The 21,636-nt window shown below is 36.4% G+C and overlaps 1 protein-coding gene across 3 annotated transcripts; it reads right to left on the reverse strand.

Moving 5' to 3' along the window:
- Positions 1–1,594: 1,594 nt before the first annotated feature.
- Positions 1,595–19,080, reverse strand: LOC103500468 (CLIP-associated protein). Of its 3 annotated transcripts, none has more exons than XM_008463773.3 (21): positions 18,364–19,080; positions 17,514–17,669; positions 17,345–17,407; positions 17,040–17,108; positions 16,653–16,818; positions 15,443–15,604; positions 13,889–13,986; positions 10,777–10,851; positions 10,627–10,695; positions 9,560–9,645; positions 9,362–9,479; positions 8,899–8,997; positions 8,461–8,812; positions 6,516–8,314; positions 6,256–6,357; positions 3,431–3,535; positions 3,208–3,282; positions 3,061–3,129; positions 2,793–2,861; positions 2,509–2,610; positions 1,595–2,051 (listed from the first exon to the last, which is right to left on the reverse strand). In XM_008463773.3, the coding sequence occupies exons 1-21, from the start codon at positions 18,694–18,696 to the stop codon at positions 1,890–1,892; spliced, it is 4,329 nt and encodes a 1,442-aa protein (XP_008461995.2). In that variant the 5' UTR covers positions 18,697–19,080; the 3' UTR covers positions 1,595–1,889. The 3 variants fall into 3 exon arrangements, with proteins under 3 accessions (XP_008461995.2, XP_008461996.2, XP_050941752.1); XM_008463774.3 differs by having other exon boundaries at positions 6,516–8,233; positions 18,364–19,040; XM_051085795.1 differs by lacking the exons at positions 1,595–2,051; positions 2,509–2,610; positions 2,793–2,861; ... (1 more) ...; positions 3,208–3,282; positions 3,431–3,535 and adding an exon at positions 3,773–5,794 and having other exon boundaries at positions 18,364–19,040.
- Between the last annotated feature and the right edge of the window lie 2,556 nt (positions 19,081–21,636).

A 21,636-nucleotide genomic window follows, 5' to 3' on the forward strand; every position in this document is an offset into this window, starting at 1 on the left:
TATCTTTTCAGCTTTTTTTAGTTTGCATAATTATATTTTGTTTGTTTTATCTTTTGCTTTTTCTATTTAAGCATCTTTTTAGATTACGAGAAGATAAGGATAAGTGGGGGTCTTGTCTCACCCAAAATCTTATCGTAATCCTTTACTTTTTTCAAAAAAGAAAGATAAGATGTCAGACAAGTGTCTCGTCTTGTCGGCCATTCTTTATCTTTCAACTTTTGTAAATTATTGTTGATACGTGTAAAGAACATAACAACAAAGATCACAAGGATCATATACAAATTTTACAACAACAAGTATTTTCCATATCAGAGATCACAAAGATATGAAGAAACAAAAAGAAAGTTGCAACAACATACCCACCACACAGAACAAAACAATATGAAAAAAAAAAAGTATTCATGTCTTTCCAGAAACAGATCACACAAGAAAATTGAAAAATTAACACATAAATATAAAAAAGAGTAGTGAAATTTTAAAAAATGACATCATCGACTATAAGGTTGGTTTGGGATACAAATCGAGGACCTCCATCCCTACCGTGCTCACTTCCCCCAAACCGTGCTTAGATCAAAACCAAACCCTTACCATTCTCTAGATCCCACAATTGAAGATGCGAAAGTTGACGACTATTTCCAGATACAAATACGAGTGGCAAGGGAAAGCCAAAGCAGCAAGGAAGAAATTCTTGCATGTTCATAGAGAACCCTCTTCTACGAAACCAACGATGGAGAAGGAGAAGGGTTTTTTAAAGCAAGATGCGAAAACTAAGCCTTAAACAAAACCAAGGATGGAGAAGGAGAAGGGAATCGAATGTAAGGAGTGGAAACCGAGCCTTCAACGAAACCAAGGCAGAGAATGAGAAGGGAATCAGAGGCAAGGATGGAAACCAAGCCTTCAACAAAACCAACAACCAACAACAAAGAAGTGTTTCAAATTTGAGATTCAAAGAAGGCATTCGAAAAATGGAAACAGATAATTGATTTGAAGAAGGGAAAGAGGGAAATAGAGAGATGGGAACAGAGAAGGGATTTGGAGAAGGGAGGAGGGAGTAGGATTCCATGGAGTGAGGAAGAGTACGGAAAAAGAGTGAAGAAAAGTAGTTGAGGAGTGACGAACAGTAGATAGGAGCGTTTGGAAAACTAATCTAATTTAAGGGCCTCAACGTTTGTATCAAATACAAAGTAAATCGCATCTATAGTACCATCCCATAACAAGATGTCCAATCTTATTCTTGTATTAAGTAAACAATTTAGACTATAAACTCAAAACACAATCCACTATTACGTCACTACATAAAATTCAGATATTCATTCTCTAATCTAAGAATCTAAGAACCTATTGAGTGCGAATCACCAATTAAATAATTAATGTCATTCTCATTCATTACAATTATCCAGATATATAATATTAACAATACCAATAAAATTGCTTCTCAATCATGGTATATGTCGTTGAAGAATAAAAAATACCTCAAAAGTAAGATAAACCAAACGCCTATTTATCAAAGGCATTTCAAAGCTGAAAATATAAATGAAACGAGTTCACATTAATATTCCCAAATGATTTTATGAGAAAAAAGGGAAAAAAAATATAATTCAAACCCCTCCCTCATCCAATAACCATATAAATAATATTCAGGAATGGTAAAATACAAAATTGGGCACAATCACTTGAATTTCATAATGAGTTTCAAACACTCTTGACTTCAAACCAAACTGGCTAAATGACAGAAAAGAATATATAATGGGTGGAAAAGAAAAAAAAATTATAGGCCAGTGGATAGAGCCTTCATAATGTATTCACACAATATACAGAATTAAACCAAGGAATGGAATATACTAACACTTACTTCACATCAGAAGTTACATTACAAGCAAGCAAACTCCCTAATCGTGACTGCCATCAATGGTTGTTCCCGTCCTAGCTTGCGAAATTCGATTGGCGTAAATTGTGACCAAACGTAGTTGAGTGCTGTTGAGTCCTTCCAAATGTGGCAAAAATTGTTTCCCAAGCATAATGTAGATGTCAACAAGACAGAAGACAACAGTCTGCACCAAATTGTCAGTGAATAGGCTGTGTGAGATATGAATACTTTTGTTATTTTATTGGGCAATTTGCAAAAACCATGCCTAAAGTATGCTGGTTTTTTTAAATTACTGCTCAAACTTACACACCTTGTTTGTGAGATATTGTTTATCGATGCCTTTTGTTCTATTTTATAGACAGGACTAGAGGAGGATCTCTTAAATCACCAATTGACCCAAACAAAGATAAATTTAAAATATCATATCTACCATGAAATAAAGACCCAACAAGTAGAAATCAACATTATCTTGGGAGTGGGGAGAACAACATATCAGGGTTAAAACACAAGATTTCCTAAACCTACTCTAATACATCTTAAATTACCAATTGACCTAATGCAATAAAAGGTAATCTAATATCTAACATCTCTAACAGTACAACTCCTGCCAGTGAATACAAGAAAGAACCGAGGGCCATTACCTTCCTTACGTCAGCACTCTGATGTCCAAATGCTTCAAAGAGAGCAGGCAAAAATGTGGGTAACTGTGACATCAACTCTTCTTGTGAGAGCCGTCCTACAAGCTGAACAACCAAGTAGCAATAGCTAAGAATCTAAATTAACAAATAAAAACAGTAACTGCTGCTCTGGCTTCATTTTTTACGAGCTGCAGTGCTAATAACCCTAGTTTCTTGGATGAAAATTAAAGGAAATAAAAGCAGGGTTATATCTCATTTGGAGGGTTATTGTGATTAAAAGAATAAACCTTTGTCAAGCAATTGATGCAGGTAACAAGAGTTTTCTCGTCCTCAGTAACCAACAAAGGAGCAATTACCTGCAAAATAAAGTATATGGCGTATGTCAATACTAAACCTTTAGAGCTTAGTGAAAGAGTAAAAAGAATAACTATTTTAAAAAAAAGCCACATCTCCAAAGCTATTTTTTTTCTCTTTCCTAATACGTGAAATAAATTATCGAAATGAAGAGCTATCCACAAGCTATAAAGAAAAAGAATTCAATGCAAGGATACATACGCTTAAGCATCTGAATGGATCATACTGAGATAACACAATAGTCAGGCAATGTTCCGCATCATTTGATACCTGAATAAACGGTGCAATAAGCAATTTTAGACCAGTAAAAACAGGCAAAAGAAGTTCCAGAATCCTGAGAAAAGTTACTTTGGGAAAAATGTCGTTGGTAACATGAAGCAGTTTCTCAATCACGATTTCAACAGAATCTTCCATAGAATCCCTCTGGAATTACAAGAATAAAGAATAGAAGTGAGAACAAACTAAATAAGGAATAATTCATCCATAAAGTAATAAGAAAATGTTGAATAATTATGTTCAATAGCACAATGCAGTATCCCATAAAGCATCAGAAGAGTGGCATTTAACTTACCTGGTTCTTAATCATTTCAGTTATCAATGAAAGAGCTAGCTCACGTACAGAGGAATCAGAATTATCCAACACTTCCAGTGTCACTGTCAAAATTTGATTGAAGTACTGCAAATGGGAAAACAAACTATGAGATAAAAATGGACCTAGGCAAAACAATTATTACTTGAAAATGACATGACCAACTAGATAATAAAATGTTAAGCAAGCACAACTTGATAATCAAACACGTGCATTTCTTGGGATTCTGGGAAACAGAACAGAGAAGCTAACAGAATGGTGTCACTTGGAAGGAGGCCTTGGCATCAGTTACATCAGGTCTATTTCAAGTCTACAAATAATACATTTTCTAGCAACCTGTTGTGGTTATTCTTTAAGAGCACAAGTTGGACAATGTGGAAGAAAATACAATCAAGTCTATTTCAAGATCCAAAAATATACACTGGTGGTTGAGGTGTGTTGCACAATGTACCTTTTTTCTTCGATTCAAAAAGAGTAAATTTATAGTGTAATGTACCTTCTCATTGTTTCACAAAGGAAGAGACCAATCAACTTGAGCAAGAGATACTGTACAAAATGACCTTTAACGATGGGCTTCAATGCAGGATCTTAGCCATAACAGCAAATGTTATATCATGACAGGGAGAGTTTACAGGTACAGTATCCCTCCAGATTTTGTGAGGGCAGATGACGGTAGTAGTAGTTGGTGCTTGAGGAGACTTTAATACAACTAGATGGGTTCATGAGAAACCAAGGAGTCAATAATCAAAGTTCCAAAATTTCAACGTGAAAAAGCACCTTCATTAAATTCTTGGTCTCAAGAATTTGGTCTCAAGAAAGCAAATCCTTGTCACGTTCCTTATTGTGAATGAGTTTACACCCAAATAGAACAGCTAACAGGAGTCTCATTGTTAAGCTTAATCTTGAAGAAGTTTGTCAGTGTATACAGACCACAGGGGTACCTTGACAAAATCCTTATAGCAAAAGAGCACAAGATTTTGGAGCAAAGTAAAGATAAGGGATTCCTTATTCCTTGCTCACGCTCATTTTCTGATGTAAGGAGAATGAGGGAAACAATAGACAATCTTGGGTAATTCCATGGTTAATATTTTTTTAGTTTCTCATTTGAACTTCAATCCCTTTTCAGTTTCCTTTTAAGACCTTATTCTCTATATATAGGAGTCCCATCTCATGAATGATGAATTCTTTTCATCTTTCATTCAAATATTTAATAAAGATTCTATATTTTACTTCCGGAAGAATTCTCCCTTTTATCCTTTAGGTTAAATCATTTTGGATCCCAGCATTGAGCACAGAACAAACTTCAAAGAAGGAACTCTTGCATACTCATCCAACGGCAATTAGCTCACCATTATAAAAGCATTATGACCAATCTCGCCATTTACCACATGACATAAACTTCATGCAATTCAGCCAGTGATAAAGTAAAGAACATCAAAAAGCTACTTAAAAATTCCTTGAGATTGTGCAACATTGAAGGGGGTTGGTTGCCCCCTTGTTATAAATCTACAAGTCCAAGAGGACATGCGGGTCTTGGCATTCCCAAACCTGAACCACAAAAACTAGTTTTACTACCAAATCTCTCAAGAGAAGGCTGTATGACTATGCAATTGGCTTCTTTTATGCATACATATATATAATGTGACATTGTTTACTTTTATTTTTTCTCAATGAAAGTTGTTCATTTGCTCAATATATAAATATACATCATTGTTTCTTAGGCCTTCCATGGTTAGTGAGGAATCGGAATGTCTATTGAAGACTTCTTTCAGGGAAGGGAAGAAATCAGCATAAACCACATGGTTAAAAATAAAGGCGAACTCGGAATTGGAACTTTTAAGCATAGAAACTTGGCAACCATTTTTAAATGGGGTTGGGGGTGTTCATTTAGGAACCAAAACTCCCTTCTGGAGAAAAGTATTAACTGGCGTACTTAAGTCTTAGAAGTCCACAGGTGAACAAGGTAAAAGTTGAAAGCATTGGTGTTTTTCACTTGGTGGCATGGTCAAAGGATTTATTTTTAGCTCAACCCTAACTATCTCGTGGTCAAATGTACATCTTCATATAGTTCTTATGATCTTTCATCTCTTTCGAGTAATTGGAGAAGTCTTTTGTAACTACTAACTCCTTTGGTTTGGTGCCCTTTTGTAAATTTCATGCATCAATGAAATTTGTTTCTTAAAGAGTAATTAAAAGATAAATAAATATGGCTCATCCTTCAGAGTTCGGATAAACAATTCTTCCAGTATGTGTCCCTAGGTTATTTGCACTTCCTTCAAATCAAGAGAGATTGGTTTCATCATTTTGGGATTCAACATCATCATGGAGCTTTTCCTTGGACGTTTTCTAAAGCAAGAAGAAATAGTTGGTTTTTAGAATCTGTTATCGATCGTTTCCACTTTAAAAATTACTACAAATAAAGGTTCTCATCCAAATAAAGTTACAAAAAAACTTCTCCAATTGGATAATACTTAAAAGATTGCTTAAGTTACACTCAATGAAAGGATAAAGCATACTTACACCAATGTAGAACATGAAATAGAATGTTGACTATAAGGACTTCACAGGGTCTTCGCACCTCACTTCTTAAGTGAGGCACCCTAGTTGGGCCTAAACACTTAATTCTACAACACAGTTCAGAGGGGACCCTCGGTGATCATGAACCTAAGGTACATTCCCCATCTAAAAGCTGATTTCAATCCCCCATCCCAAAAAATGATAACAATAAATAAATTAAAGGGCACCAATTGTTTGAAGTTCTTGAAGTGAAAATATGAACAATCAATAGATCTATAGTGGGACCATACCTTGGTCCAAATGGATGGATCACTACTTATAGAAGTTTCAATTAACTGTTGAAGCGCACTGCATTTGCTTGCAGAAGGGCTTTCACTATTGCCAGTACTGATCTGCAGAAAGAAGACACCCTATATCATTTACCATCATCCCAATCATCTGACGTACCATCTAATGCAAAGATATAAAATTCTTAAAGCTAAAATGGAATAAAATAAGTAATAGATACAAAAAATAATTTGAAGAAACAATCAATTCGTAGAGTACTCACCAGGTGAAGAATTTGAGGAATGCTAGGGGATGTGTCCACCATGGAGTTGACAGTTACAGTTTTGTGTTGATGAGATTCCAGGTCTAGAGCAGCCTCGTCGTTGTATGCAATGTTTTCAGCAATTCCTAATTGGCCATCATCATTCTCACCGTTAACCAAATGCAGGGAAGACAAATCATCAATATTAACACTACTATCAACATTATCCACCAGACTTGTCCGTGATCCCAGGTTCTGTTGTGTGGAATTTTCCAAATAATGCACATCTTTGGTTTTCATATTAATAACATCATTGCTGGAACCAGAATCAAAATTGTGGTACAAATTCTCGCGAAGTTCATCAGAAGTAGCTTGACCAATGCTCCTTGTTACTAGGGTTGATTCCTGGTTCATATTCCACTTCCTACCACTCTCATCATCAAGAGAACCAGCTGAATACCTACCAAAGAATTGACTCTTTTTGGACATGCTAACATAACCTTCCTCAGAAGATGTTCCAACTACATCAGATGGGTCATACAAGGACTTCGGTCGTTGACGTTCTTTCTTGTTCTGTAAGAAGTTCATCAAGTCCACCTCAATGCGAGGTGTATATTGTTTAAGTGCTCGTCTCAAGGAATTCTGTTCTTCAACTGATAGGCTAAGTATATAATTCAAGACAGCTGCTGGTTCAAAGTGTGAATAAACAGATATAATGCATGTAATGGCTGCTTCCTTCAATTTGGTGTTTTTATCATAAACCAACGGTGTCAATTTTGCAAGCCATAACTTTAGGATGCCATTATTACTAAAGCCCTCAGAATTCACTACATGCTTATTAAAAGAATTGATAGCAAACTCAATAACAGCCAGTTTTGCCTTTGGGGATCGCTGTTCATCCAAAGAACGGAGTAGAGCAGGTAAGAGAGAATCCGTACTGTAAGTTTTACTAACAATTTCCAAAGTTGTCGAACAGGGTTGCCTTACTAACTCCTTTGGATCAATCAACCGAGAGAAAACATGGGGCAAGATCCTCTCCATATAGCTCTCAAATGGCTTTCGGCAGGTTGGAATTATATCAGCCAGTGTTGAAAGTGCTGCCTGCGCTACTTTATGATGTGGATCGTCCAAGTGCTGGAAAAACAACTTCATTACCTTCTCAAAATTTTGAAGCACTTCTTGTATTCCTTTTGGACCCTGCTGCAGCAGAGACTGAAGATAATTAAAGGTGCCAACCCTAGTGCACCAGTCAGAAGATGGATTAAGACCCTCGCTAAGAGCATCACTAAGAGATGCTGGACTGTCAACGTAACTTGACATTTCCCCAAGTGGTAGCTGGCTATCATCAAAACTCCTACGCCTAGTTGCAGACATTCGCCCAGCTGCATTCTTTCTCAATAGTGGTCTCTGGAAATTGGGAATATAACTGTTATGAGAATCCTTGTAATTCCCATCCCTATAAGTTACATCCAAGTAATGCTTCTCAATTTGTGGGGTAATATACCGCTTAGCTTCTCTAATATCACTATTCTCCTCGACAAAACCCCTTTCCTGGTGTCGGTCAACAACCCGCTTTGATGGGTAAGATGAAAAAGTAGACAAAGGTTCATTAACCACATTGCTGCGATGTGACAATTTACCAGAACCTTTGGAAGCTTGAATTTGAGTGATGATATCAGATAAACCCAATCCACCTTGGCGGCTCCTTACTTTATTCGTATTTGACGCAGTTAGATCAGCTGTAGAAGAGTTACTGAAATGATTAGATGCGGGTAAAGCTTGAGGAAAGGGTGGATCACGAGATGATGGAGGGTCAACTCCTGCACTAGGGGAAGTAAGAGGAAAATTTAGCCGCTCACACACATCAAACTTAGCTACTTATTTCAAAACAGAGAACAGCAGGAATAAACCCAAGAGCTCAAGCGTGATTAAGAAAAGCTAATTAACAGTAAATGTCATTGGGTACCTAGATCCAAACTAGATGATCGAAGATTTCCGTTGTGTTTCTCAGATATATCCAAGCCTCTGAGCATGCTTTCAATTGCATTGACCTTCTGTTTGCTTGAGTGCAACACACTCTCCAGACTACGTTCAGAACCATCAACAGAAGTCTTTGACTGAGACAGAAGTCCAGTAGAGAGTGATGTCCCAGATGATAAACTCGAACTTCTATCCATTGCAACAATAGCAGAAGTTCCATATCCAGGTAAGCTTGAACCAGTAGATGTTTGAGAGTTGAGTGACATCATTGTACCTCTATCACGAACAGATGGAGATGCATGTCGCCTATGTATACCCCCATCCTCTTCATTAATTAACTGGAAGAAAGTTTGGAAGTTAGACGATAGAGCATTTAATAATGGAATTGAAATTGAAACCTCTTTCAAATGAAGGTAAGTCGTACTCTTTGAATCACAAGGTCAAAGGAGGAAAATAAACGTTTGGAACGCTCTGGCCAAGTTTTCGCGAACATCCTATACAATACTCGTGCAGTGGCTCGAACCTTTCAAGTAAATATACTACATGTGAGGTAGTGATAAGAGAGATGAAATGGAATCTCATACTACACATAACTTCAGATATGTAATCATGTAACAGCAGTTAAAGTTTCAAAAGTTACAAAATTTTAAATTAAACAAAAGAAAATGAAGGAAAAGAGCAAAGATGGGTCTCCAAGGATAAGAGTGCCACACCAATTCACGTAATTATGATATTCAGGCAATCAGAGGCTATTGTGTAATCCTTTTTTTAAGGAAAAAGGGAACACTAAACAAAAATTTACCATCATTTCAACCGAAATAAATTTGTAAGGCAAAAAGAAACCCTTCATACAAGGTAATGAAACTTAAATTATTTTTACTTAGTACCTCACTCATTGCATCAGCCACACAACACCTGATTAGATCTTCATACAAATCAGCAGATCGCTGTATCTCAGGTGCATCAGCCCAATGCTCAAGAATGAGAAGTGCGTATTCACAACACCTATTGTACAAGAAAGTCATAGTAGTAATCAGAAAAACAAAGCTACCGTATGAGTTTCTGGAAAGTAAAGAAATCCTCACCGTGCACGTAGTACAGCACTTCGATCACTTTTTGCACTATCAGCTATGCGAGGAAGCACACGTGAAACTTTACAGTTACGTAGCATCTAAATGAAAAAGAAAATAAAACTAGTTTAGCCTTAGGGTTCCATAAAGACAGGAACATACCCATGTAATGAGTGGTCCATGATAATTTACTAATTCTTCCTCAATTATACAACCTGTAGATCATTAGATTGTACTAATTGTTCTTTTTTCCTGATAATGACATCATACTAGTATCGAAAACATCACATCTCAAAAAAGGAATGAGAACTGCAATTCAATTGGTGACAACCAAATGACATATCCTACTCACAATATCTCACAATGTAGTATATGTGAGTAAGAGCAGCGGAGAATTGGAAATCCTTCAACTTAGAATAATTCATAGTGTTCTGTTAGGCCTCCACTCATGCACACGTATGTTAGGAGAGGCAAAAGTGGAAATTCACCTACTTAGGGTTAGCCTATTTAAGTGATTAAATGTATTTTGTGATTGTGCTTACTTTTGGGATTGTATTTCCGGACTGTTTGGAGAGACCAAGATAAGATGGGAACGAGTCAATCTCCCAACCAGCATAGTCCACCTTTGGGTCTTACAAGTGATGATATACAAGAGTCATAATGGATGCCATCTTTAGGAATCCAACCTTCTCTTTTCAGTGAAATTGGGTTACTTGGAAAGTACATTATTGTGTACAGCTCATCTATAAACAACTTTATTTTTCTGTTTTCCTTCTCTCCCAGTATTACGTGCACACAAGTCCACATGAAATAGTCCACCTCAAAGATTTTATTACCAACCCACAAAGTCCATTGGGAGGGGAATTGCTAATCAAGTGAAATTTTGTCTTTGGGGACGAATAAGTCTTTATTTTCTTGTAAGGAACCAGTTCATTGAGAAAAATAAATGAAAAAATAAAAAACAATTACAAAAACCACAGCCCAGAGAAAGGAGCCAAAGCAACTAAATTCCCAACAAGACAAAGGAATAAAAAGGGGTATAAAGGGTATAAGAGAAATAATTTATAAAGCAATAAAAATACCGTTTTTATGCAATTATCTGCAGACTCCGCAATTACAAGAACAGTGATGACCACCAGCTTGAAAAGAACCTGAACAGAAAAAAACCAGACAACAAGAACAAATTAGGATTCCCAGCATGATAACAACATTTTTACAATATTTTTACTTACAGGAATAAACATTTCGGCGCAGGCTTCAAAATCTCCCAAAAGTTCCTTGGATAAAAAGCATAACAAATGGCAAGCCTGAAATATAAAGTAGAAATGAGAGAAGGAAAAGCCAACCTCTTTTAAAGGAAACAAGTATATCACTATATAAAAAAAAAGTACAAGAGGGAAGAAACCAAATAGTATTTCATAATCAATATGCTTGACAGATTTCTGCTTTTCTAAGCCTTGGTTTGATTACTTTAAAGAAGTTAGTGTGGAAAGACTTCTACATACCACCTTTGACCACTTTCCGGTTCTTTCTCTTTTAAAAGGAAACGAGTGTCACTATTATTATAATATTGAAAAATAGAGAGACAAAACTCAATGTACATGAGGGTTACACAAAGAGCAATTGGGTGGAGGATCAGCAAGCGTACCCGAGCATTCAGTTTACAGGCTTCTAGCTCTCTTGAGGCTCCCTTTAGTGAAAAAGAGGTTAGGGATGTTGTTTTTCAGATGGGTTGTCTCAAGTCCCCCGGACCAAATGGTATGACTGGAGAGTTGTATAAAAAATCTTGAAACATCCAGAAAGCTGACTTATTAAGGGTGTTCCAAGATTTTTTAAAAAACGGGATCGTTAACAGAAGATGCAACAAAACTTATGTTTGCCTCATCCCCAAAAAGAAAGAGGTGGCCCATGTCAATGACTTTAGACCCGTAAGCCTATTTACCTCCTTGTATAAAATTATCTCTAAGATGCTTGCAACAAGACTTCAAAAAGTAATCTGCTCAATTATTAATCATACTCAAATGGCTTTTGTGGAGGGGAGGCGAATTCTTGATACTATTTTGACGGCCTCGAAAGTCATTGATGAGTGGGCTTTAAAAGGCAGAAAAGGAGTGTTGTTGAAGCTCAATCTGGAAAAAGGCTATGACGAGGTGGATTGGTCTTCTCTTGACATGGCTGTGAAACTTAAAGGCTCTGGTAGAAGATGGAGGAGATGGATTTGCGGATTCTTGTCGACGACTAACTTCTCGATCATTGTCAATGGTAGGCCGAGGGGAAAGATTTTTGCTAAAAGGGGCTTTTGTCAGGGTGATCCACTCGCCCCTTTTCTTTTTACAATTGTGGGAGATGCCTTTAGTTGCCTTATTCACTACTGTAATGAGAAGAGGACCATAAGAGGCTTTTAGTTTGATAATCTGTCAGGTGACCTTACCTACCTTCAATACATGGAAGATACTCTTCTCTTCTCTTCTTGGGAGAATTGTAATTTGGAGACTTGGTGGAAGGTGATCAATCTCTTTCTTCTAGGAGTTGGGTTATCCCTTGACATCTCCAAAAAATCATTAATCGGTATTAACCTTGACAACGTCGATCTGGCTCCTTATGCTAGTACTTAGGGTTGTATGGTGGATAACGTCCCCTTTAACTATCTGGGTTTCTCTATCGGAAGGGGTCGAAATAGGAAAGAGGTTAGGAACGCCCTTGAAGAGTAATTCAGATATAAAATTGACAGATGGAGGAATGTATCTCTCTCCAAAGGATTAACTCTCGTGCAATCGGTTTTGAATAGCCTTCCCTATTATTTGTTTTCCCTTGTACAAGCTCTGGTTGGTCTTATCAATAGATTGGAAAAGATGATCAAGAAATTTGTTTGGACTGGGGGGCCTACCAAACTCGGCTGCTCACCTGGTCATGGGAGTGTACTTCTCGCCCGTTCTGCTATGTGGTCTCAGGATTGGCTCTTTTAGGCATAAGAACAATGCCCTTCTCACTAAATGGCTTTGGAGATTTAGCAAGGAAGACAATGCGTTATGGAGGTGCTTAATTGTGGCTATCTACGGTTTAGAGAAGAGTGGGTGGTCTACTAAAGCTCCAAGCAAAGGCAGGTCTTATAGATTATGGGCTGGCATTCTGAAACATAAGGAGACTTTCCTTAATTTCTCAGCTTTTTTGTTGGGTGAGGGAACAAAAATCAAATTTTGGAAGGACAGTTGGTGCGACGTGCAACCTCTGGCAGAAACTTTCCCTAGTTTGTTCTCTTTGTCGCTGAACAAGAATGCTCTTGTTGCTGATTGTTGGTGTAATGTTTCATTCTTGGAATTTGGGCCTTAGAAGAAACTTGTTTGATAATGAGCTTGACAACATGGCCACTATTTTGGAAATCCTTCATTCTTGGGCCCCCTCCTTCGGAAGATCGTGATAGTCTTAAATGGACTCTTAATGCTAATGGCAGCTTTACTACAAGTTCTACCTTCCTTAAATTAACCAATAGATCTCCCTCCATTGCTGCCCATTTGGAAGACTAAAATCCTGAAAAAGGTGAAATTCCTTATGGTCACTTGCCTAATAGAAGTCTCAACACTCATGAGAAAATTCAAAAAAAATTCCAGCACACCATGCTCAACCCCTCGATGTGCTGCCTTTGTTTCAAATACGAGAAGACCCTGGACCACCTATTTTTGCATTGAAGTTTCACTAGGAAAGCTTGGTACACTCTGTTTAGAATCTCTGAAATGGAGGTTTGTCTTCCTATAAGATAGATAGCTGGATGTTGGAAGGGCTCAAAATTAGAGGCTTTAGTCCGAAAGGTCACATCTTGTAGAGTTGTGCTATCCGTTGCCTTTTGTGGTGTATTTGGAAAGAAAGGAATAGTAGAATTTTTTAAGATAACTATAATTCTTTTTATTCTTTTTGGCCTGTGTTGCAACACACAACTTCTTGGTGGAGTACGAATTATACCAAACACTGTTGTAATTATAGCCTTTCTATGATTTTCAACAATTGGAAGGCCTTTATTATTTAGTTTCTCTTGGGCCCTCTAATCCCTTGCCCTTAGGCTGTTTATTTTTGCTCATTGAATATATCCGTTTCTTATAAAAAAAAAAAAAAAAAAAAGGTTTCCCCCGACTATCAAAGCATACAAGAAAGAGAAAGTATTATAACTTTGGACACACTAAACGTTAGTGACATTAAATGACAATGGATGATAACACAAATCTTGCACAAGAAATATCTAGAGGCATTGGCACACAAATTGAAATCTGCTTCACAAAAAAACAAAAGCAATAAAAGAAAAAAGTGTGGTAAAAATCAATAGTTTAGAACAAAAAGTAAGTGCAATCACACCTGCTTCACTATGCTAGACCTTCTATCAGATAATTGAGTACTGAGAGGTCCAACCAGTTGTTTCAACAATCCCCTAAAACTTGGATAGTCAGCAGCACCTATCAAAAGAAATTAGAAAACATAAAATAAACATCATTTCATGACACCAATGCAGTGACAGTCAGCCCACAAGTAAGCTCACATAACAGCAACAGTAGAAAGATTGTGACAATACTATTAATGCATTGAACCTCAAGGTCTCCACTAATCACTAGGCACACTTCAAAGCCCCCAATTAGACTCGAGAGGAATACCACTACAAAAACTTCATTCACTTTCCAGTCGTATGCTGAAAGGTTTTTGCAATAACTATACTGATATAAAATTGTCGTTACTAATTCTAACTAGGGCTCTTTCTTACAATTAAACTAAAAGAAAACCAACTCGAACTAAATTTTCCTTTCCTTCCAGAAAAAGAAAAAACTTGTCACAATGTTTTTATCAATATCAATGTTTTCTTTATTTTTGCACCATTTTTCTTTAATTTTAAAATTTCTATCGACCAATAAACTTTCTTGACAAAAACCATCAACCAATGACCAACTGCTCAATATGACACAATCCCAAGGATGAAAAAATAAGTCGTAATGCATATCTCGATAAGGAATATTTACTCAAATTAGACAAAAAAGAGATGATGATATTGATATTGACGAAAATTCAGAGAGATTTTGAAATTGCAGATGAAATACAAATCCTATATTGCATTATCATATTGTCTTAATTTTATTAACAAACTTCCCCAATTGTGCTGGAAGAGTGGTTCAAAAAAAAGAAGAATCAATCATTGATCTTATTTTATGATATGTGGTCTTTGATCTGATGTTAGAGAGATTTCTTGACAGTATCAATGTTTTTTTTTATGAAAAAAGCAATTTTCATTGATAATGAAATACAAAAAGGTGAACAAAAATCCACCATAAAAAATAAGTCAACGACAAGAAAGGCTTTCAACTTAGCAATATATTGCCAAGGGAATAATTACCAAAAAGAAAAACTTTGATACTGAAGCCCAAAGAAAAACATGGAATCTTGCTAAGGACCGAATCTCAGAAGGATCCTTCTCTAAACTTCTAAAGACTCTCTTGACAGTCTCAATGTTGAATGTACCAAAGAATTGTTTAAAGCTCACTAAACATGAACATTGTATTCCCAATTGAAGATGTTGATTGTTGATTATTTCATTGATGAAACACTAGGATATAGCCCCAACATCAAAGATAAATGTGAATCAAGCAATTGTAATTAGTACTGAAAATGTCCTTCAAAAGAAAATTTACAAACCCTTTTATCACAATTTTTCCAACCTACCAAATACACACAATTGTGGCTACTATGTTAATCAACATATAACATCCTCGAGTAATTTCATAAATGAAGAGAAACTGCAACTTTATTGGAAAAGAAGATTTGTAACTTGCGAAAACACAGTTATGTTAACAAATTCAATTCATTCAAGCTATCATATCCATCAACATGTGATTCTATAGCACAAGGAAAAAGTAGTAGAAAAACCTCCAGAAACAAGGCCCTCTACTCTCTGCATGGCTGCTATGCGAATAGACCAATCTTTATCTGGAACAAGGATAGAAGTTATCTTCTCAATTTCTCTAATGAGCTCCTTCTCCGAATACACTTTTACAGGATCTATCTGTTTTTCTGTTACATCAGTTTCTCCTGCACATGACGGCAGCAACCTCCTAAGAAAGGATAATTATAAAATACCATAATCCAAGTTCTGGTGTTAGGTTAGCACCTAACAAGAACTCTCAAGAACAATGTAGAACACTTAAAAGATAAAAAAAATATATTGCAATATCAAAGGAAGTTACAATATACCATATCCTTTCGAGAGGGCTACACTCTCCAAAAATTCCCACACTTGATATTCTACTAAAACTTTTACACCTTGCTCCCAATCCACTCCCTCTATTTTTTTATAATCGAAGGCCCTAAAAACTTACTACTTATTTACTATATGCCCTATACAAATAACCATTTTGTTCGTAGGAAGATCTTTTCGTTTCCTTGGCTCTTTACTTTATACTTTGAGCATTAGTCTCATTTCATTATATCAATGTAGAGGCTTTTTTTTTTCAAAAAGAAAATTAAGAAAACAAAGTTGCAAATCCAAACTAAAGAGAACAAAGAATATAAAGAAGAAAATCTAACTGGCATAAAAAGGAATACCACAAACTAGAGAAGCCAACCAACTGGCTAAACAAAATAAAACAAAAAACAAAAACAAAGAAGGGTCCAATCAAGATACCAAGACCTCACTCGCAAATACAAAAACCGCTGAAGAGCAAAGCCCAACACCCAGATACAGAAGCCCTTGGTTCTTTTTAGCTACATTTTGGTATAAACTGTAAATGAAGACCCTGATTTTTATATTATGATCTCTCAATCCCTTCAACCTGGTCAAAGTTACTTTTGTAATCAACCTTTTCCCATTGGAGGTCTCTTTCCCCTTGACTATATTTTGTATTCATCAATTATTAAATAATTGTTTTTCCTGACAATAATAATAATTAATAACAGCAAGAAATACAGCACATAGGAGCAAATGAACATGCTGAGGGAACTATATAACAAATGCAAACCATTTGAAACAATGACTGGCCACAGACACAAACAGGCTACACAGAACTACCAAGTCGGGAAGAAGAGATAATTCTCAAGAAAGTAAAAATAAATACAATTCAAATATAAACTGAAAACTGACCTCCAAAAAGAGAAACCTCTCTGTTCGAACTTTTAGCCTTTGGACTATTTTTCTTTGAGTTAATATTTACAGGCTTCATGTCCGCAACTGCAAAACTCCCAGTCAGTCCTTCCGAGGACCGAACTTGAGGTGTAATTTTTTCTAGCCGGGCATTAATATCTTTCACCTGCAGATAGATTATGTGAAAAAATATTACAATGATGTGCATCTCCATAAATTACTCTTCTACTTTAACTGAAATAGAATAAAACTTTCAGCTTCCTGCACTTCCAAATCATATAAAGAAATTAAGAAAAAAGGACTAAAAGCATACTTATAACAAAAAGAGACAAATGGAAAGAAGAGATAATGCTCAAAAAAATAAAAAACAAATAAATAAAAGCTTACCATATAAGTAGGAAGGTGGTGGCGCTGAAGCTCATCACGCAACTGTGGCCCAGCCTGTGTATACATTTCCTGAAGAAAATAAATTTGAAGTCAAATCGCTAAATTCAACAACAGCATATTGCAACTGAGATTATCCAAGACATTGTCATAAGCTTGAACCAGAGTATTTCAAACAATGGGTTCTGGTCATCTTGCATGGAAAAGTAAAACAATAAAGATATAAATATAATAATGAGCGAACTTTGTGAAGCTATTAGCATATATAACAGAATACCAATTGTTGCAATAGGATCAATATTGCTAACCTCAATACAAACTATAGCTGCTTCCCTAACTCCAGGATTTGGATCATTCAACATCTGCAAAATCTGTAGAGAAAAACTTGTAGTTCACTTACTAAGATGGAAACAATTAAATCCAGAGGAAAAGGTGTATACTCTTTTTTTCTTTTAATTTGGAAAATCAATTTTATACCGAAGGTAGCACGGCCCGCTGAAGTGTTAGCTCAGTTGATGCAAATAAACCAATGGCTGATGTAACAGTTCTTGCGAACTCTTCTCGTATTCTCCAACTCTTATGTGACCATGCATAAGAGCCAGCTCTTTCAACAATGATTGTAGGTGAAGAAATCTGCAGGTAGCAACAGGTATTAGGTTTGTCATATGAATTATTTTCCTTTCAGTACGATCATATGAAGAAGACAAGAATTATCCTTGCCCTTTCTTTACACAGGCAAGTAAACACGAAAAATTGTAAAATAAATAATATCTAATATATTGAATAAAAGAATAATATAAGGAAGGTACGCCAGACTTAGTATACTACGGTCATTGACCTTATCTGCAACCTACTTCTGAACAGCAAGGAAAGGAAGAGATTGACGCAGGTTATTCGATCTTGAAAGCCTTGTTCCAAAACCATGATATCATAAAGTTCATAAGGCATAGCCTCCAATCAAAATCAATCGCAGCGAGATTGGTTAATGAATTTTGTAGCCAACATAATACGTAATTTGTTAGTTCTAAGCATCAACAAATCTAGGTCTACCATATAAGTTAAAGGGCGAGAAAATATAAGAATCCGATACCCATCAAACAAAGACAATATTTTAATCGCTCCGAGTAAATCACTATCACGACCCGATTAAACATCATTTAAATACACAAAAATATCAAAGTAGTTATAAATAGGGTAGAAAAAATCTCGGAGAAAGAAACGCGATCGAATCCAAGTGATAATATTTCAATGAAATTGAGGCATCTCCAAAGTACAAGCAAAGATTCGGATTCATTTCCATTGCAAGTAGTAAATTCTCATCCAATACCTCCATGAGAGTGAGCAAGAGCCTCCTAGCAGCTTCTCTGACAGGCTGCTTAGCATCACCCAATCGCTCAACAGCAGCAGGGACAAGAGCATTGAAATGCAGCTTGAGATGGTCACCAGAGAGGACAGCAGCAGAAGCCAAAGCCTGGAGAGCACCCTGGGAAACCCTAAAGTTGTTATCCTTGAGAAGATCGAGACAGCAGTCAACCAAGGAAGTAGTCTCAACGGAATTCAAGCTCTTTCTAGAAGCTTCAAGAAGTTCATAGAGGCGTTCAACACCAGCCATGCGCTCCTTGGTGTCTTTGGCACGAGCGAGTTCCAAGGCTTCCTCCATAACAGGGGTTGATGGAGACGGATCCGGGAGGGCAAGGGTCAGATCTGGAGAAGAAAGAGTAGAATTGGGTGGGGAAAGAGAGGGTAGAGGAGGAGTGGCATGAAGAAGAGAGTGGGAAGTGGGAAAGTGAAAAGGAAGGGAGGGTTCCGGCGAAAAGGAGGGAAGAGAAAGCGAATGGGAGCGAGGGGGTGAAATTGCCGGGAAAAGAAAAGAGAGAAGCAGAAAGGAATTAGAGGAAGTGGAATGGGATTGAGGAAGCGAGAGAAGTGGAGAAGAAGATGAAGAAGAAGAAGAAGAACAGTGGAAGGAAGCGAATTCAACGAGGGAGAGAGGGAGAGAGAGAGAGAGAGAAGTTTTGTAGAGAGAGAGAATTTGAAGAGATTTGATGAGGAGAAAGTGAGGGAAGTATTAGTGGGTAAGAGACTGAAGTACAAATTGAAATTAAAAAAACTGCAAAATTAAATTAAAACTCTTATTTATTTATTTATTTTATTTTATAAAATATATATATATATATATATATATTTGTTTTATTTTATAAAATATATATATATATATATATATAGCAAAATGAATGAATAAATATATATTTTTACAAACAGATAATAAATTGTAGGTAATTAGTTTTAGAAGATGTGTTATTTATAATAATTTTTCTTAATCTTTATGTATTCACCATTCTTTTGCTTCTATTTTACGATTTCAACCACCTGACCTTCACCTCACTCACTTTCTTTCTTTTTCCTTTTGTGTTTTTTCTCCTTTGATCTTTTTTCCTTTTTCTTATGTGTTTTTTGTCCTTTGAAAAATATTGGTACCGAGGCTTCGCTAATGCTAACGTTCTTTCCCACTAATAACAGCTTTTCACGTAATAATTCTTTTCAATATTATCTATATTTGAAATTTTGCTAGGGAATCTTGAAACTTGTAAATTTATGGCTAACATAAGTAATAAGTATACTCTAGTAACTAATGTTTTACAAAGAACAAAATCCTAATCTCTATTCCCACATTTGCTATACACAAAAATCTCTCAATTTCACGTTCCACTACAAGAAATCAGGATTTTCTCGACGCCGAAAAACATCGAGGGAAGTGAAAAATACGTCGGGAAAGGATCTCCCGACGCAGTCCTCGGCGTCGGGACAAACGTCGGGAAGTGAGTCGGGAAAGCCTCTCCTGACGCTGTCTTTCCCGACGTAATCCACAGCGTCGGGAAAGCTTCGTCTGTTTTTCCGACGCCATGTACTGCGTCGGAAAAGCCTCCCCCGATAGACATTACCGTGCAGCTTTGTTAAGGAACCGTTTTGCCGACACTATACTGAAAGCTTGAGAAAAGGCACTTGAAAAGGTTCGTTCAACTTGAGATTTTTCTTGTTTGTCCAATGTTAGGCCAACCCTATGATGCACGGACGCACACATATTCATTCAATGAAAGTTGTTTCAATAAAAAAAAATATTAATTTAAGATATATTTGTTTTGAAAGTCATTGACTGACTTAGCTACAGGGTGACAAACGGTATCCTGAAAAAGTGAGAATGGAGAGAGAAGAACTTGAAAGACAGCAAAGAGAAGGTTGGCGGCGAGCTACGGATGGAAGAAGGCTGAAGCTGAAGTTGCGGCCGCAGCGACGGACAGCGGCGAGCTACGGACGGCGACGGATGTTTCTCTCTTCTCCGAACCCTTTCCCTCTCGTTTTTCAGTTCTGTATAAAACAGAAACGAAATAAATATTCAGGGGATCTCCCGACGCACTACTTACGGCGTCGGAAAAACCTAGACCTTTCCCAACGCACACTTACGGCATTGGGAAAACCTAGGCCTTTAGAATACCCATTATTTCTCACGTGAGGCCTTTCCCGACGCACTACTTACGGCGTCGGGAATACCCCTTATTTCCCGACGTCTTGTGCCCGACGCATGAATTGTGCGTCGGAAAAATCTCTTATTCCCGACGTCTTTTTGACGTTGGGAAAAATCCGATTTCATGTAGTGTTCCATACATTCACGTAATTTATTGACTTTTACTATTTAAAGTTTTCATTTCAAAATCAACTAAATTTGAGAAAAATAACGTATAATCATTATCAACTTTATTCAAAACATCTTTCTCTTGAATTTTCACGATGGATCTCGAAGGGGTAAGAAGGAATTGCTACATTGATAAATTATTTCACCAACAAAGATATGTAAGATATTTTGGTTCTTTTGAGAATTACTTAATTTCAAATACGGAAAACGATGAGCCCCAAGTAGCAATAATACATGACAAAACTATGGTCAAGATAATTATTCTTAACCATACTACGATGGTCCATAACAAATTTAACTTTTCACTGAATAGCTCTTATCCATTTGAAAGAGAAGATCATCGACCAATGAGATGCATCTATCAATGGGGTCTATATGTTGGTTGTACACGTCCAATCATTTTCTTTTAAGTGATTAATCTTTAGACACTTTCAATATAGGATGACATGCGAGCAAATATTGTAGTTCAATCCAAACTATCAAAACTCTAGATTACATTCTCCAAGGAATTAGGCATGGAAATTTATAAATATTTTGTGTACAAATATTTCATGTCTTTTAATTTTGTAATTAATATATTTTTTTTCTTTAAAAAAAAGTGGCAGTCTGGTAATGAGTATCTACACATAGACTAATTATAACAATTTTAATAAAAATGTCTTTAAAATTTGTAACGAAGTAGATAATTTGAAAAAATGGAAACCTGAATATTGATATAATTTGGTTGTAATAAATGATTTAAAGAGATATGAAATGGGGAATAAGAATGAGCATAAACTATAATGTTTATTCATTGATGGTGAATGAGAAAAAGAAAAGAGAAAAAAGGTTAGGGAATATTGGTTGAATGAGGGGAGGATTAAGGTGTTAAAGTGAATAGTGAGTGATATAAAGTATTGTTGGGGGGTA

The sequence above is a fragment of the Cucumis melo genome, chromosome 1, assembly GCF_025177605.1.
Source record: "Cucumis melo cultivar AY chromosome 1, USDA_Cmelo_AY_1.0, whole genome shotgun sequence".
Classification (NCBI taxonomy): domain Eukaryota; kingdom Viridiplantae; phylum Streptophyta; class Magnoliopsida; order Cucurbitales; family Cucurbitaceae; genus Cucumis; species Cucumis melo.

Coding starts and splice junctions, on each gene's coding strand:
- LOC103500468 (XM_008463773.3), bottom strand. CDS start 18,696: ATGGAGGAAGCCTTGGAACTCGCTCGTGCCAAAGACACCAAGGAGCGC. Junction 3,536..6,255: donor ATCCATCCATTTGGACCAAG/GTATGGTCCCAC, acceptor TCCCATTTGCAG/TACTTCAATCAAATTTTGAC. Junction 2,862..3,060: donor ATCCATTCAGATGCTTAAGC/GTATGTATCCTT, acceptor TTTATTTTGCAG/GTAATTGCTCCTTTGTTGGT.